The sequence below is a fragment of the Chenopodium album genome, chromosome 21 (assembly GCF_948465745.1).
Source record: "Chenopodium album chromosome 21, dcCheAlbu1.1, whole genome shotgun sequence".
NCBI lineage: Eukaryota > Viridiplantae > Streptophyta > Magnoliopsida > Caryophyllales > Amaranthaceae > Chenopodium > Chenopodium album.
The window spans coordinates 21,871,776-21,887,677 of NC_137854.1; the positions used below are offsets into that span (position 1 = coordinate 21,871,776).

At 37.2% G+C, this 15,902-nt stretch overlaps 2 protein-coding genes across 2 annotated transcripts; one reads left to right on the forward strand and one right to left on the reverse strand.

The window, feature by feature from the left end:
• Positions 1–212: 212 nt before the first annotated feature.
• Positions 213–15,735, reverse strand: LOC145602810 (uncharacterized). The gene is made up of 7 exons (XM_081658963.1): positions 15,591–15,735; positions 8,252–8,585; positions 4,074–4,268; positions 3,436–3,525; positions 3,195–3,253; positions 777–927; positions 213–697 (listed from the first exon to the last, which is right to left on the reverse strand). Exons 2-7 carry the CDS (start codon positions 8,567–8,569, stop codon positions 626–628), a joined length of 885 nt encoding a protein of 294 aa, XP_081515089.1. The 5' UTR covers positions 8,570–8,585; positions 15,591–15,735; the 3' UTR covers positions 213–625.
• LOC145600557 (uncharacterized) lies at positions 14,705–15,433 on the forward strand. The gene has a single exon (XM_081656441.1). The coding sequence runs from the start codon at positions 14,705–14,707 to the stop codon at positions 15,431–15,433; it is 729 nt and encodes a 242-aa protein (XP_081512567.1).
• Positions 15,736–15,902: the final 167 nt, after the last annotated feature.

Sequence of the window (15,902 nt, forward strand, 5' to 3'; positions counted from 1 at the left end):
ATTTGGAAAGCTTTTATAATATTTAATTATTTCTCTTAAATAGTATGACCCAATTTAATTACTTTTAGATTCTCTCTCCTCTAATTTACCTTTCACTAACCCCACTAGTTCCACATTTTAATAATCTCTCCTAAAACTCCGCACATGAAGAAATGAAATAAGTATTTAAAAACGGAGGGAGTATATAAATGGGGGGGGGGGGGGGGGGGGAAGTCAAACGTGTCAATTGTTGAAGAACGTAGGGAGTAAATTATTTAGAGCATCCAGCTATACAAAACTAGTCTAGATATGTACTTGACATGAACTCCATGAAGCTGCATTTCTGAGCATGATTTTCTGAATATGTAGACAAGTTAATCTACAAACACTGAAACACCTGTACAAAAACCCCAAGGTTCAAGGTTTTTCTTCTATTCCTCCGTCAAAAAAGTTTCTGAAGCCACTACGGGAAACTCTTTGGTAGTGAAGGAAGGACCCTTGAAGTACTCCAGCAACTACAATGGTTCCATTTCTGTGCACTCGGATGTTGCACATGTCATATGCTGCTGGAATTAAGTAACAGTACAATAGGTTCTTACAAGATACCTCTCAAGTCTCAAATATTCTCCAACTTGATGAAGGGGAGCTATGCCGACAACTTTCTTGCATTTTCAGCAGCTTTTACATAGAAATAGAGTCTCCAAAGAGTTACGTTTTCCTGCATTACAGCAACAAATTACAATTTCATAGAAGTGCAATATAAGGCATGCATTTACAACACAAAGCACTGAGACTACCTGTTCTTCAAGATCAATAAAAATCTTATCAAGAGAAACAGTATCTGATGACTTCTTGTGGTTGATGATTTCCAAAATTCGATCTAGATTTTTTGCTGGAAGTTTCTCGATCAGCTTTTGAAGATGCCGCTTCTCTTGTTGAGTCATAGGCCTTCAAGACACAAAATCACAAAGTAAGCATTATCTGCAGTTTTCTGCTACATGGAAAGACATGTAAAATCAACCATTCTGCATATCTAATCACTCTATCCCCTAGACAAGTTAGTAATATTGTTGAAATTGTTTGCAGTAACTAAGAACACCATCCTGCTCAATTTATTACCCAAAATAAGCTAACTGATAAAATCTTGGACACAATTACAAAAATGAATCTCACCAAGTACACTAACCCCTAAAATCAACTAAAAATTTTTACACTTAGAATATACTCTATTCTCAATAGATGAATTACTTTGACATTTTACACTCATTATATACTGAATTCAACCATCAATATCATTAATTATATATTAATAAAATTTATACAAAATGATGCTGAGTATTTTGAAAAAATACATTGAGATAAGTAACCCAACAAAAATTAACATAATGACATTCATATTTAAATATTAGTAAATAAATGTGATCAAAGCTAGTTTGTGAATAATGTACAAAGTTAGAGTGATGGTAAGGCTCGAACTTATGAATTCAAAGTCACAAGGTGACTAATCGACCATGCCTGGTTCTCTATGGCCTAGTACATGTAACTAAACAGAGTAAGCTACATGTACATTACTATATGTTATTCAACTAGGTTTTACTGAATTCATTGCCTTTCTGGATTTTAAAAGGCCATGTACCTCCAATAAGGATTTGCAGAACTCTTAACTCATAATATAGCAGCCTTTATCTTACTTATTATGGTCCAAATAATCAACATATATTATCCTGTAGCATACTACTACATATTCCATTACCATCCAGCTTTAACGTATGCAATCTATGAAAATGGCATTGTCCTGCACTTCCTAAAGTTATTCAATCTTTAATCCTCCAATCACATATACACAAAAATCCTTCCACTCTGTGGACACCTCTGCATAATAGATGTGTTTGATTTCACAACCAAGAAGTCTGCTATACAAAAATTTCTGTCTCACAAACGCCTGGAAACACCTAGGTTTTTATTCACTGTCTAAAACAATTTTTTGATACGTTCACTAGGAATCATTCAGTCAACCTTCCAAAGACACTTCTCTATCAGTTCTACCAGCTGTAATTTTGATCAGCATCATCCTCCCTAGTGTTAATCTTATGAGATATGCATCCTTCCCAATCCAACACAAGGACAAAACAAATATAAAATGCTGAATCTTGAAAATCGAGCACACAGCCGTCAGAGGACTATGCCACCATAAGAACTAATGATTTTGACATTGAGAAGCATCATCACTCAGTTTCCTGTATATTATAAATCCCTGTTTTCCCCAGTTTTTTAATTTTTTTTTTTTCCCTTTTTTCAAAAGATTTTTCACTGCAATATTAATCTGTTAATATGAACAGCTCCGTGATCAAAAGAATTATACACTGATTCATATGGCTTACTATACTTATAAAGCATGTACAAACCAACAAAATGAGTCTATAAGAAAAGAGTCAATCTCATACATGACCATCTAAAAATGGAGATGCACAATGTAAAGGTTAATTTACTACAAATCACACACACATTCCTAGGATTATGTATACAGGTGTCGTAATGTTTTGCATTAAAATTTGCTATAAATTCCAGACATAACCTTATCCATGCATCCAGGTGGTTGTCAAAGAATTTTACCCAATCAAAGCGTCCAAATCAGCCGTTTGCATAATTCTCCAAAATGCTTGTATTTACACAAGTGTTTCATCCCCAAAAGTGCAGGGAAAAGATTATTTAAAAACTGAGCATCCGATCAACGACAGAATTCAGGAGCCTCTGGCAGCAATCTCACCATCAAACACTTACATGAGTTACATCTAAGAGTGTTATGCATTAAATCATATCAAACCATCCAAGGAAGGATCATTGGTATGGAAGCCTCAACAAAATGGTATGGAAGCTCCAACCAAATATTTATTAAAAAATAGAAAAATAATAAAATTTGTTCTAGTAAGATGGTATCAGTAGAGAATTAAATATGCATCACTGTCGAATTTTATCTACAATAATTTCAAACATTGTGTCCTGTATATACTTCAAAAGTTGTACTTAATTAATTTATGCTACAAATATAGGATTCTTCAAAGTTCAAACCCCATATTATGTAATTTGAAATCAAATCACACATAGATTATTAAGTATAATTACATGATTAACTGCACAAATACACAATAGTAAAGGGATGGAGCAAGTGTAATCAAACGTTATTCATATTTGCACTCCAATGTAAAATTACATACCTACACTTTGAAACTATCGTGTACAGCAAACCTTCAAGCTGCTTTTCCATGTGATCTAGCTGCACCAGGCAACAAAGAATATCTAAATTTTCCATGACACTTATACACTGTCATATTACAGCCGAGTCACTCATATAAAGCCAGCTTTAAATGGTTATATAAGATATAACTCTAGGAAGTAAAGTACATTAGCCAATTCTCATGCAAAGAGGACCAAAACTCAAGTTTTTCAAAAACTAACCATTACAAGTAGTTCATCGGATTGTTTGATCATTGTCTCTTCAACCAGGATAGGGTCACTATCTAAGAGTACTTTTAAATCTACACTGGCCTGGAATAAAGCACAAAGAGCACTGACATAAACAACTGCTCAATTCCACAGATTAAAGAATAAAGAACACAAAGTCAAAACAAATTGTTCAGATAGCATGAATAGGTATTAATAGAAGACAAAATAGTATGCAAGCCGAGTTTATCCCTTGCATTACATAGTTTAGTTTATGAACTACTCCATTTTTTATTAAGTGCATCACTTTCCTAGATCGGCCATCTTTTAATAAGTGCATCACTTCCCTTTTTGGACACCTTCCTATATTTTTTGTTACACCTTTCTCCTCTTATTATTATTATTATTATTATTATTTCTGTCTTCTCACATGCCTTACGTATTCATAAAAATAAGTACCCCACGTTTTTCTATAATTTTTAATTCCCCAAGAAACCCCACTTACAAAATATATTACTCTATGCAACTCACCCTCCTAAAACTACGTGCCAATCCAACCAATACACTTACAAAAAACAGAGGGAGTATTAAATAATCAACATATTACCAATTCCCAGAATAATTCAACAGAATCAGAAACTAGAGCTTCTTACATCCGTTTCTTTCTCAGAATCTCTACTTTCATCAATTAAAAGTCTTTCTTTAGCATTTGAAGATGATGTCTTGAGCTTCTTGCAATGCAAAGTAGTTGAATTCCCAACAATGGGAGCTTTCCCACTTGAAATCTCCCTTCTTTTGTAATTCAGGCAGGAAATAACATGGCGAATGCGCATTACAGGATCAAACAACTGCATTTCAAAAATCATTTATAAAAATAATCACTTATAAGATTATCAAAAACTGATAAGATATTGTTTGATAAAGGAGTTCTTGAAATTTGATATAAAATCCTTCTTCGATGTGATGGGAATTTGGCAGGGATTGGTGTGTGATTTTTCCGATATAATTAGAGGGAAAAAAAATGATTCCCCAATTACAAATATAGGAAAAAGATAACGAAGGCACATAGAGGGTGGCAAACAATTCAGATCTGGTTGGGGTTAAGCCATATTCGAATAGTAATTCAGTTAACTTCAAATCTCTCATAATTTGCAGTAGAGTGATAAATGTAAACTAATTGGTCATACGAGTTTTAAATCCTATTAATGATATTGCATTCATTTTTTAACTCAAAATAAAGCTCACTTTTAACATTAAAAGTATGTAAGTGGTCTATTGGCAAATTAACTTTCATTAAAAAAATAAAACAACAGTTAATTAAATTAATATTCAGCTCAAAATTGGATGATCTAGTTCCAAGTATGGGTCAGATAATCATGTGCTAGCTAAAATGCATAATAGGTTCTTATTCCTCTGAAAATAACTATGTGATGCAATCTGAAGAAGCATCATGCATTCACTATATGGTGAGCTAAATATTCGTTGATGAACTTGTTTTATGTATTATTAATAACTTAAAGCAACATTTTTTTTTTATAAATATCTAGTATTATCCTAAAAGGAGAAAAATATTAATTCACCTGGATTTTTTAAGATAACCAAAATATAATTTTGAGGAAATAACAAATGGAAAGAGTCATATTGAGAGAAACTACAGGAAAATAGATCAACATATGCACTACTACAGCCCAGTGTATTGTGCTCTAACCGTAACCTGGGTAACCTCTCTTTCAACATGTTACCCAGTCAAACAACTAACCTTCACTCTACTCTCAGTTTCTTCCAGCCAAGCGTACACCATTTGTGCCTTTGAAGGACCCAACATTTGAATGACCCAACCCACCAACCCAAAAATATTCATGTCAAACCTACCTGACCGACTCACTAGGAATTAAAAAACAAACGCAAAACACGGAGGTTATTAGAGGATAATTAGGTGACAAATCAGGTCAGGTGGCCTATTTACTCCTTCATCAATCTTCTGCCCCCACCCCAAGCAATATGACAGTTCCTTTTGTTGTTTGCCAGTTACATGGTTTTACATACTCCTTTAGGGTAGGAATAATTACATGTAACCTATAAAAAAAATTCTTAATATGGTAGAATTAACTTTTTGGAAAGCTATTAAAATTAGCTTCCTATTCTCATTAGGAGAGTTAAGGAAGTTTATTTATAGCTTTCTATTAGGAACATTGATTATAATAATCCAACCCTTAATTGGTTCGCTCTTAACAATCCCACCTTTTGCACTCATTCGTTTTTAATGATCCCAATAGGGAAATCACCTACTATATCCAGTCACTTGTCCACGTGCCTTTGTATAATAGATTCATTTTTAATTTCTTATCAATTTAAAAATAAAGAATAAAAAAAAAAAAAAAAAAAACATTAGCTATTTCTCTCTCTTCCCATCCACCGTGTGCCATCCTCTTCTTCCATAACCACCCAAAGCTCCACCCTCACCATTCTTTCTCCACTCTTAAAACAGCCCCACCTGCACCCCACAGCCACCTTCTCTCTCCTCCTCCTCCCTAAAACCACCACGCCAACTCCCCTTCTCTTATTTCTCTAATTACTTTACCTCTTCCCTGAACTTCTTCTCAACCAGACTACCATCTTGGCATCTTCCTCTTGTCTCACCTTCTCTTTCCTCCTTCCTGAACCGACACGGCCACACTAAATAAGAGCAACAACGACCCCCACCACCTCTCCTACCCAAATTCCATAACACTTGAGCATGATAAGTCAACTTCGAGCAACAAGTACTTTCTTTTTTTTTTTTTTTGGAAAGAGAGCATCAATTACTCTAATTTATGTCACAATTTCAGCAATTGATCTATTTTGAGACATAAATTCTTGGGTTTTTGATTCATTCAGTACATAAAAATGGTGGTGTTGATGGTAAGGTGGTGGTGGTGGTTTTTGAATTTTGTATTCATTATTAAGCATGGTAAAGTGGTGGTTATAAAGGAAGATGATTTGGTAAGAGGAGGGGTGATTTGGTGTAGTGGATGAAGCTGCAGGTGAGGGGGGTTGTGGACTATGTGGGGAAGGAAAGGATATATGGTCGATTTGGGTGGTGGGCTGAATATAATGGTGGTTTGAAAGGGATTGGAAATGGTCGAAAGGGGCTGGTGGTAATCAAAAAAAAAAAAAAAAAAAAAAAAAAAAAAAAAACCATTGTTCAAGTCACCGTTTACTTTGGACTATTAAAAGTTAATAGGTAAAAAACTATAAAAGGTTGGATTATTATTGGAGAATGGCTTAAAGGTTGGATTTTTAGATCAAATTTCCCTTTTTTATTCACATTAGGTCACTTATATACGAAGTGATTATCTTCCTAGCTCATTTAGGAGTCCAGTTTTGTAGCCTCTAAAAGGCCACGAACTTACAATGTTTTAGTTAGATGAATGAATATATGAAAATTGAGCTTTTTTCCTAAATTCAGTTTTATTAGGCCAAATAACATTAATAGTAAGTGCTGTTAAATTGATTGACTGCGATCAATAAGAGACCCTTTTACCTTGGGTTTCAAAATGTATACTTCAATATATTAATCCTAACCATAAATATACCACTTCGATTCATCCATCTTAGGTCAAAGGGTTCTAACTTTCAAATCTTTATACTAAACCTTTCATTAAGTGGTGAGTGAGGTCTTAAATTTGCTTTAGGTGTCCTTGATAATTTACAAATCGAAGCCCCATAGATCCACACACTTCCACTATGCCTTGCTAATAATAAGACAAATAGTACATTTTCTGCTTTTTTGTCCAGTTAAATTATGGTTTTGGTGATGTAGCATTTGAGGACATTTAAGCCTACTCACTTTATATTTCAGGAGTAAGATCAGAGTTTAGACTTAATATGGCTCAAATATAAAGGTTTGCTTAGATATATGTAAGTACTCAAGATGTGCTTATACTAATGCAAAATAATTGCAAATCTACTCCACATCATGTGTTATCCTGATCTTGACAGCTTTAGAGTCAACATAAATGTAATCTTTATACTGACAAATTTCCCCACATAATTGTGTATACTTCTGCCATTTCTATTAGCTTTGTGGAATGTTCTAGAATCTGAGAGTCTTCAATTCGTTTTGAAGGAATATTATAAGAGATTATCAACTATGACCAGCATATTATATTTTCATAGATTGGGACAGTGGTTCGTATCAAGGTTGACAGGGTTAGCCTTGAGCTTCTTTTATGTGCCCTCATCAGTAAACCACAATAACAAACAAGACTTATGTAGCTGTGGTTTTGGTCAATGCAATTTGGGTCATTGATGGATCTTATTCTCAGCATCAAGTTTTCCCATGATATATTTCATTTTTAAAGTTGTCTTGGAAATTGGTTTATTTGTAATTTTTTTCTTTAAAGCTTTGTATCAGTAGCTGCACTGATTGCTTTCTTAGACAGAGCACCCCACATCCTCATCATTCTATGATCCTACTGTTCAAAATATGTGTGTATAGGTGCATGTGTGCTTTCACACAAAAGTGTGTGAACCCTAGTTTAAAATTGAAAAATAAAAAATAAAAAAAAAAATTGTGCTGAATTCTGAAATTCAAGGTTTATATCAATTTAATCAAACAGATGGTACCCATGGAGTCGTATACTTAATTATTCCAACCATCATTAATCATTTTATATTAATTCGTGTTCACTATCTATTCTTAGTATTGTTTCTGATTTGAATCTATCTTACGTCAAAAAAAGCCTCCCGCTGGAGTGGTTCCCATAAACTTGAGTTTCATTCATACCCGGAAAACAGTAATTCAACAATAAAACACCCACATACAAACAAGGAAGATATCAAGAGGTACCTCATCAACTTCCTGTGTTAAAGTGCTAATGCTCTGCCTCAATGAAGACTTCAACAATTCTCTTTTGACATCAGGAATAACATTTTCTAAGCTGTTGCTGAATAAGGAAGAAGCATGAGAAAAAGTATATGTTCCTTTGCTACTCTCCAGTACATCCGATGATACTTTAGCAGCTTCTTTAGTTCTGGGAGAATAAGGCAAAAAATTGTCAACCTGAGTTAACAAATCTGCTATCTCACACATGTAGAAACCAAATAAATCTGGTCCTATCCTATTCTGCTGGCTCTGATCTTCCAAATCTACTGAACCTTCCAGCATAATGAATATAAGAATCCTACATTCAAGGTAATGGTAGCAGCAAAGTTATAAACAGTGTATGATCCAAAAAAACCAGTGTAGACATTAAATTTGTAAATTACTAGTGTCATAATTATCTATAAACAGTAAAAATATCACAAATTGAGTTGATGATATTTCAAAGATTTAAGGAGTATAATTATATTGCTCTCCAAGCCATGACTCGCAATATAATAAGGATAACTCCTAGGGTTTCAAAACTGACAAGTCACAAAGACCCAATCACCTAGCTACTACCAAATTGTAGAAATGTAGCACGGTATAAGTCAATAAGACCAGGTATCACAAACACATACTTAACCCTAACCAATAGAGAGAAGATTCAATAGATATACAAGTGTAAGTGTAACCCCCAATATTCATAATTTATTTATTTTTTGATTCCATATTTCTTGCTTCATTACTCAACTTGATGAAAATGATAAACTATATTTACTCTTGAGCTTTTTGCATCTAATTATTACTACTATCTAATACTTGGGTGTTTTTTCTCTAATCATAAGAAGCAAGCTGCAAGCTTATATGTTAACAGTTAACTAATGGATTTTAAAAATTTCTTTTTGCCCTTTATTTTTTCACATTTCAAATACAATCATATAGGCTTCATTTATAGCAACAACAAATAAATTATCAACTGGATAAACAATAGTAAACATGTCAATATACTAATATTACAATTTCAATATAATATTTTGACTTTCACGTTCGTCAATGCATAATTTGAACTCTTCATACCACAAATTGGATAAGTAAAAAATGCATTAAAATATTAAACTATGAGAATTAAATTGAGACGAATATAACAAGATCTCACATGATTGCATTTTGTGCCCAACATATATCAACAAAGGGGTCAAGAATGTGAATAGTGCAAATTTCAAGTGTTGCACCTAAAAGCAGATGGGTTTAGAAATCAATCAAAATATTACTTAACAAAGAAAATGGAAACAATTGCAATTTAGAAGAAAGTAAACTACAACCAGGCCCGTCCCTGAGCGAGGTCAGGAGGGGCGGCAGCCATGCCCAGGGAAACAAAAGGTCCAATATCATAGTTCCATTCTAGTATTAAAGGGCTCTGTAACCCAATAGCAACCAAACTTAATTAAATTATCGAATTAGCCTTGAAAAAGCACATGATTTTAGGTATTAAAGGTCCAATTTCATAGTTCCATCCTAACATTAAAGGATAATTCAATTCAAGTATCAAATAATGCTGAAAAATCACATAATTTTCTTCTCAACCAACAAAATTGTTCTTTAAGATTTTTCATATTATAACCAATAGTTCAATAATCAACTTTAGAATAACCCAGGGCCTATTAAATTAAGTAATCAAGTATAGCACCTCAATTTTTCCCTCTAGAGCAGCTTTAGGGTTTGCACTTGGGAGGGTCTCTTTCTAGCGTGTTCTACTAGGTTCCTGCTTCAATTTCGAAGTTTTTTGCTTGTCCTTTTGAGTGAGATTTGTGCAATGGCATCTGAGAACAATGAAATCGCTATTTTGGAAAAAGAAAGTACTGAGAAAGTCCATCAGGATGTTGAGAACGATCTTGATTGGGTTGACGATGTAGAAGAGAAAGTAGATGAACAGATTGAATTAGCAGTTGTTGGAAGGATTTGGACTTCTCGCAATGTTAATTCGAAAGCCTTAATTAATACGATGACAAACCTTTGGAACCCTAAGCATGGTTGTGAAGCGAATGACATCGGCAATAAAACCTTTTATTTTCAATTTCATCATTGGAGGGACAAACAATTTGTCATGGAATCCCAACCATGGCACTTCGATCACCATGTGCTAGCCCTCGAGGATGTATCAGGTTCTGTTAAACCGTCAGAAATCCCTTTGAACAAGGTTCCCTTCTGGGTTCGTATTTATGATCTTCCCTTCAAGGGCAGACTCAACGAAGCAAATGCTAGAAGAATTGGTGACAAAATTGGCACTTTTATTGCTATGGACTCATCTGATGTTATTGGCATTAACAAGTCTCTGCGAATTCGAGTGCTGCTAGATGTTACAAAACCTTTGCAAGGCACGATGGAGTTGAGAACAAGCACTGGCAGTATAGCAGTCCCAGTCAAATATGAGAAACTTCCAGTGTTCTGTTATAGGTGTGGTTTGCTAGGCCATGGCGAAAAAGACTGTGATGATGAATATAGCGCGAGGAAATTTAGTGAGAAACTGAGAGTTATGACTCCTTGGAAAGCCGTAAAAAAGGAGGACAGTGACTCGGAGGATGGTGGTTCCGCTGCCAGACGCTTATTTGTTACAAAGAAGAAGGGGAAGGAAGCAGGGGAGGCTTCTCTGTCTGAGGTTGCTGATAAGCTCAAACAAGTGTCGATTGGTACTGAATCAACTGGGAGGGATCAAACTGCAACAAGGGACCTTACTTCTGGTAAAGAAAGCTCCTCTATACAATTATCAGAGTTAGGTGCTACAATTGAGAAGAGTGTTGGGAATGCTCACGACTCAATAAATGCAACACAAACTCCCTTACCTGTGAATGAAGTGGGGCAAGAGTCGAACAAGTCAGAGCAAGCGAAGGGGCGCACATGGAAGAGAATTGCAAGAAAAGGGGTAGGTTCTGACCAAGTTAATGACACGAGAGGAGAGGTGAAGAAGCGTGACAGAGAGTTTGTTGGCCTGGAGGAGGGTGAAGTGCAAGCTACAAAGAAACTCATAGTTCCTGTTTCATTGATTGGTGTGGGACCATTGGCGGAGGTTAGAGATGACCAACCCCGCCGGACCCAATGAATATTTTAGCCTGGAACTGCAGGGGCATGGGAAACCCCAATGCAGTTCGTGAACTCCGTAAATGGAGTCGTAAATACAAGCCTGGGTTACTATTTCTTTCAGAGACTATGATGAATGGTAGGGTGATGGAGGTTTTGAAAGGTACTCTTGGTTTTGAGAGTGCCTTTGGGGTGTCAATCAGAGGGAATTCTGGAGGTCTGTGCTTGTTTTGGAGTGAGAGTGTTGACTTCAGACTTGTCTCTTTTTCCCACCATCACGTGTGTGGTGACATCTGGGTTGGAGGAAAAGAGAGCTGGTGTTTTGTAGGAGTGTATGGGTGGCCAAAAACTGAGGAGAAAGCCCAAACTTGGGAGCTTATGAGGAAGCTTTGTGACACTGACCTGCCAATTCTTTTGGGGGGAGATTTCAATGAGATACTTGCTTACACTGAGAGAGAGGGAGGGGCGGAGGGAGAAAGAAGGGAGCTTGAAAATTTTAGGGGGGTGGTTGATGAGTGTCAGTTGCGGGATTTGGGATACAAAGGGGATTGGTATACTTGGGAGAGAGGAAGAACCCCTGCAACCCGGGTGCGTGAAAGACTCGACCGATTTTTTGGCTCGGAGACATGGTGTTTAATGCATCGCAATGCTACGGTGGAGCACCTCTTGAGATATAAATCTGATCATACCCCATTATTGCTGTCTTGTTCCCCCGAAAAAACAAAAAAGAAAAAGAAAAAGAAGGAGTACAAGTTTGAAACTTGTTGGTTGCTCGAGGAGGGATGCGAGGAGGTGGTGCGTGGTGCCTGGGGTGAAGGTTCGAGGGGTGATATCCTAACAAAAGTGGCTGCTGTAAGCAGAAGCCTTGCCAAGTGGGGTGCCGAGACTTGTCATAATCTTGGTAAGCAAATTGCGAGCACAGAAGCAGCTCTCAAGGAAGTTCAAGGGCGCCCAAGCACTTTAGAAAATTGCGAGGAAAGTGCTAAGCTAGAGAGTCTTCTTGATGAATTGAATGACAAAAACGAGGCCTATTGGCACTTGAGATCGAGAGTCGCGGAAGTCAAAGATGGAGACAAGAACACCTCTTATTTCCACCATAAGGCATCTCAAAGACAGAGGAAAAATACCATCAATGGCCTGCGTGATAATCTTGGAAATTGGCATGACAATGAGGAAGATTTCCTGGATATTATGAGTGGGCATTTTAAGGATATTTTTACATCCTCAAATCCCACTTCTCTTGCCTTTGACTCGGTGCTCAAATGTATTAATGCTACTGTGACTAGTGACATGAATGCTAGTTTGCTTCGACCGTATACCAAGGATGAGGTTCTCGTAGCTCTAAAACACATGCACCCAAGTAAGGCTCCCGGACCGGATGGAATGCATGCCGTTTTCTACCAACGGTTTTGGCATATTGTGGGCGATGATGTAGCTAGCTTCGTGTGTGGAGTCCTGAATGGTAACTCTCTTCCTGATCATATTAATCGAACTAATATTGCTCTAATCCCAAAAGTTAAAGAACCCCAAATTCCTGCTGATTTTCGACCGATAAGTCTATGCAATGTGATTTATAAACTGATTTCTAAGTGCTTAGTGTTGAGATTGAAAGATATTCTTGGGGATATTATTTCGGAAAACCAAAGTGCTTTCGTCCCAGGAAGACTAATCACAGATAATGCGTTGATTGCTATGGAACTCTTTCATACCATGAAAAATAGAAGTAAGGGGCGGAAGGGTTTTATGGCTATGAAGCTTGATATGAGTAAGGCTTATGATAGGGTCGAATGGGGTTTCTTGAGACAACTAATGCTTAAAATGGGGTTCGACGGAAGATGGGTTAACATGGTAATGTCTTTGGTGTGTTCGGTGAGGTACTCTTTCATCATTAATGGTGAAGTTGGTGGTACTGTTGCTCCATCTAGGGGCTTACGCCAAGGAGATCCGTTATCTCCTTACCTCTTTATTATTGTGGCAGATGCTTTTTCCCATATGATCCAAAATAAAATCTCGGAAGGTAAGATTCATGGTGCTAAGGCTAGCAGGAATGGGCCGGGTGTCTCTCACCTTCTTTTTGCAGATGACAGTCTTCTCTTTACCAGGGCCAACCGAACGGAGTGCTCAGTCATTGTTGACATTCTCAACCAGTATGAAGCAGCTTCAGGGCAAAAAATAAATTACGAAAAATCGGAAGTGTCATTTAGTGGAGGAGTACGGGAAGAGCAAAAGGAGGAGATTTTGAGTATTCTCAATATGAGACATGTTGAAAGACATGAAAAATACCTTGGGATTCCTAACATTTTGGGAAGATCAAAAAAAGGTATTTTCGAGGCCGTTCTTGATAGAATTTGGAAAAAACTGCAGGGTTGGAAAGAAAAATTGTTATCTCAAGCCGGGAAGGAAATTCTCTTGAAAGCGGTCATTCAAGCCATCCCTACTTATTTAATGGGAGTGTTCAAGTTACCGAGTGAGGTCATACACAAAATCCATTCGGCCATGGCCAAATTCTGGTGGGGGCAAAGCGAAGCAAGAAGGCGTATTCACTGGAAGAGCTGGGAGTGTCTGTGCACTCTAAAGTGCCTCGGTGGCATGGGTTTCCGTGACTTATCGGTCTTCAATGATGCCCTACTGGGTAAGCAGGCTTGGAGGCTAATTCGTAATCCCACCTCTCTTCTTAGCCGTGTGATGAAGGCTAAGTATCATCCCCATGGTGAATTTCTTGACTCATATCTTGGTCAGGGGGGCAGTTTCTCTTGGCGGAGTATTTGGAGCTCGAAAGCTCTTGTTAAGGAGGGATTGGTTTGGAGGGTAGGCAATGGCCATGATATAAAGGTGTGGTCTGATCCATGGTTAGTTGATGACGGGGGTCGGTTCGCTACAAGTGACCAGTCTGACAGCATTGTGAGGGTCAGTGAGCTTATTACCGAGACTGGGGATTGGGACTTGGATATCATCCGTGAAAATTTCAATGACAGGGACTTGCGTTGCATATTGTCAATTCCGTTGAAAGAGAGCAATTTAAAGGATGAATTAACTTGGGCTTTCTCGAAAAATGGTGAATATGATGTGAAATCTGCCTACATGATTGGGAAGGGATGTGATCTTGATAATTTCCACAATGCCTGGGTTGATATATGGAGATTTAATGTCCGTCTTAAAGCTCGAAACTTCTTGTGGAGGTTCTGCACCGAAACACTTCCTGTTAGAAGTCTTCTGAAATTTCGTCACTTGACAGATGATGCCCTGTGCCCGTGGTGTGAGAAAGAGGAAGAGACATAGAGACACGCTTTTTTTTTTTATTGTGACAGAGTCAAGGAATTATGGTCAGAGCTAGAGTGTAGTGAGTTGCTGAATTTTGATAAGATGGACTCGGCTTGTAACTTGGTCGAGAGCTGGAGGGATATTCAATCTGAGAAGAAAGTGCTTGGTATCTACCTATTGTGGGGTATCTGGATGGACCGAAATATGAAAGTTTTTCAGGGGAAAAGCACTCCAAACTCAGTGTTAACTGCTAGAGTACAACGATGGAAGGAGGAGAATGAGAAATATAGCAAAGCAATCTACATAGCCCCTGCTGCTGCTGCCTGCAGTAGCTCGAAGGTATGGGCGCCCCCTCCTCCTGGGTGGGTAAAAATCAATTCAGATGCAACTCTGACTGACGAAGGGTGGGTGGGTGTTGGTGTGGTGGCTCGTGACAGTCTTGGCAAGGTGATATTCTCTGCGTGCAGGAGGTGGAAAGCATGGTGGCCAATAGAGATAGCGGAAGCAAAAGCCATTATTTTAGCTCTGAAGCTTGGGAAAAATTTTGGGTGTTCAAAGGTGATAATTGAATCGGATTGCCAAATTGTTACAAAAAGGTTGTCCAAAGGGGCCGCGCATTTGACTGACCTTGATGCTGTACTTTGTGATGCTATGAGACTTGGTACTCAGTTTGAGCAAGTTGTTTGGTCTCATGTACGACGCGAAGGGAACGAAGTAGCTCACAACCTTGCACGTTTTATTCCTTTTAATGTTGAACAAGTTTGGGAAAATAGAGTACCGAATGAGGTCTCTCCTTATGTACTCATGGATACTCTTATTATGAATGAATGATTTTGCTCCCCGTCAAAAAAAAAAAAAAAAAAAAAAAAAAAAAAAAAAAAACTTTAGAATAACCCTAAAAATTGACAATACTCGACAATAAAATTAACAATAAACCCTAGATAGTGAAATTAATTAAAAATGAATACGAAAATAAATAACATTTTACCTCAGAAGAAGCTGGTTCAATGGACGATAGAGATGTCAGAAGTGGACTCAATGGAAATTGGAGAGTGTGGAGTGCGCTTCATTGGGAAACCAAGAGAGAGCGGGAAACTGAGGACAGATCACAGATGTCCGCGTTCTTTTTCACGCAAAGTCTTGTACTGTTTCATACTTTCGCATTTTATTTTTCAACTTTTACAACTTTGAAGGATGTAGGGGTGTTAAAAATTTACCCGACATAAAAGGTTTACCTGAAATCAAACTAATTTACCAGAATATTTTTCATCCAAATTCGACGTGGAATCAACCCGTAATT

Bases quoted from the DNA above. Each gene is read 5' to 3' on its own strand.
- LOC145600557 (XM_081656441.1), top strand. From the start codon at position 14,705: ATGGACTCGGCTTGTAACTTGGTCGAGAGCTGGAGGGATATTCAATCT.
- LOC145602810 (XM_081658963.1), bottom strand. From the start codon at position 8,569: ATGCTGGAAGGTTCAGTAGATTTGGAAGATCAGAGCCAGCAGAATAGG. The intron at 4,269-8,251 runs GTACCTCTTGAT...TTTGAAATGCAG, and splicing joins TAACACAGGAAGTTGATGAG to TTGTTTGATCCTGTAATGCG. The intron at 3,526-4,073 runs GTAAGAAGCTCT...GCTTTATTCCAG, and splicing joins ATTCTGAGAAAGAAACGGAT to GCCAGTGTAGATTTAAAAGT.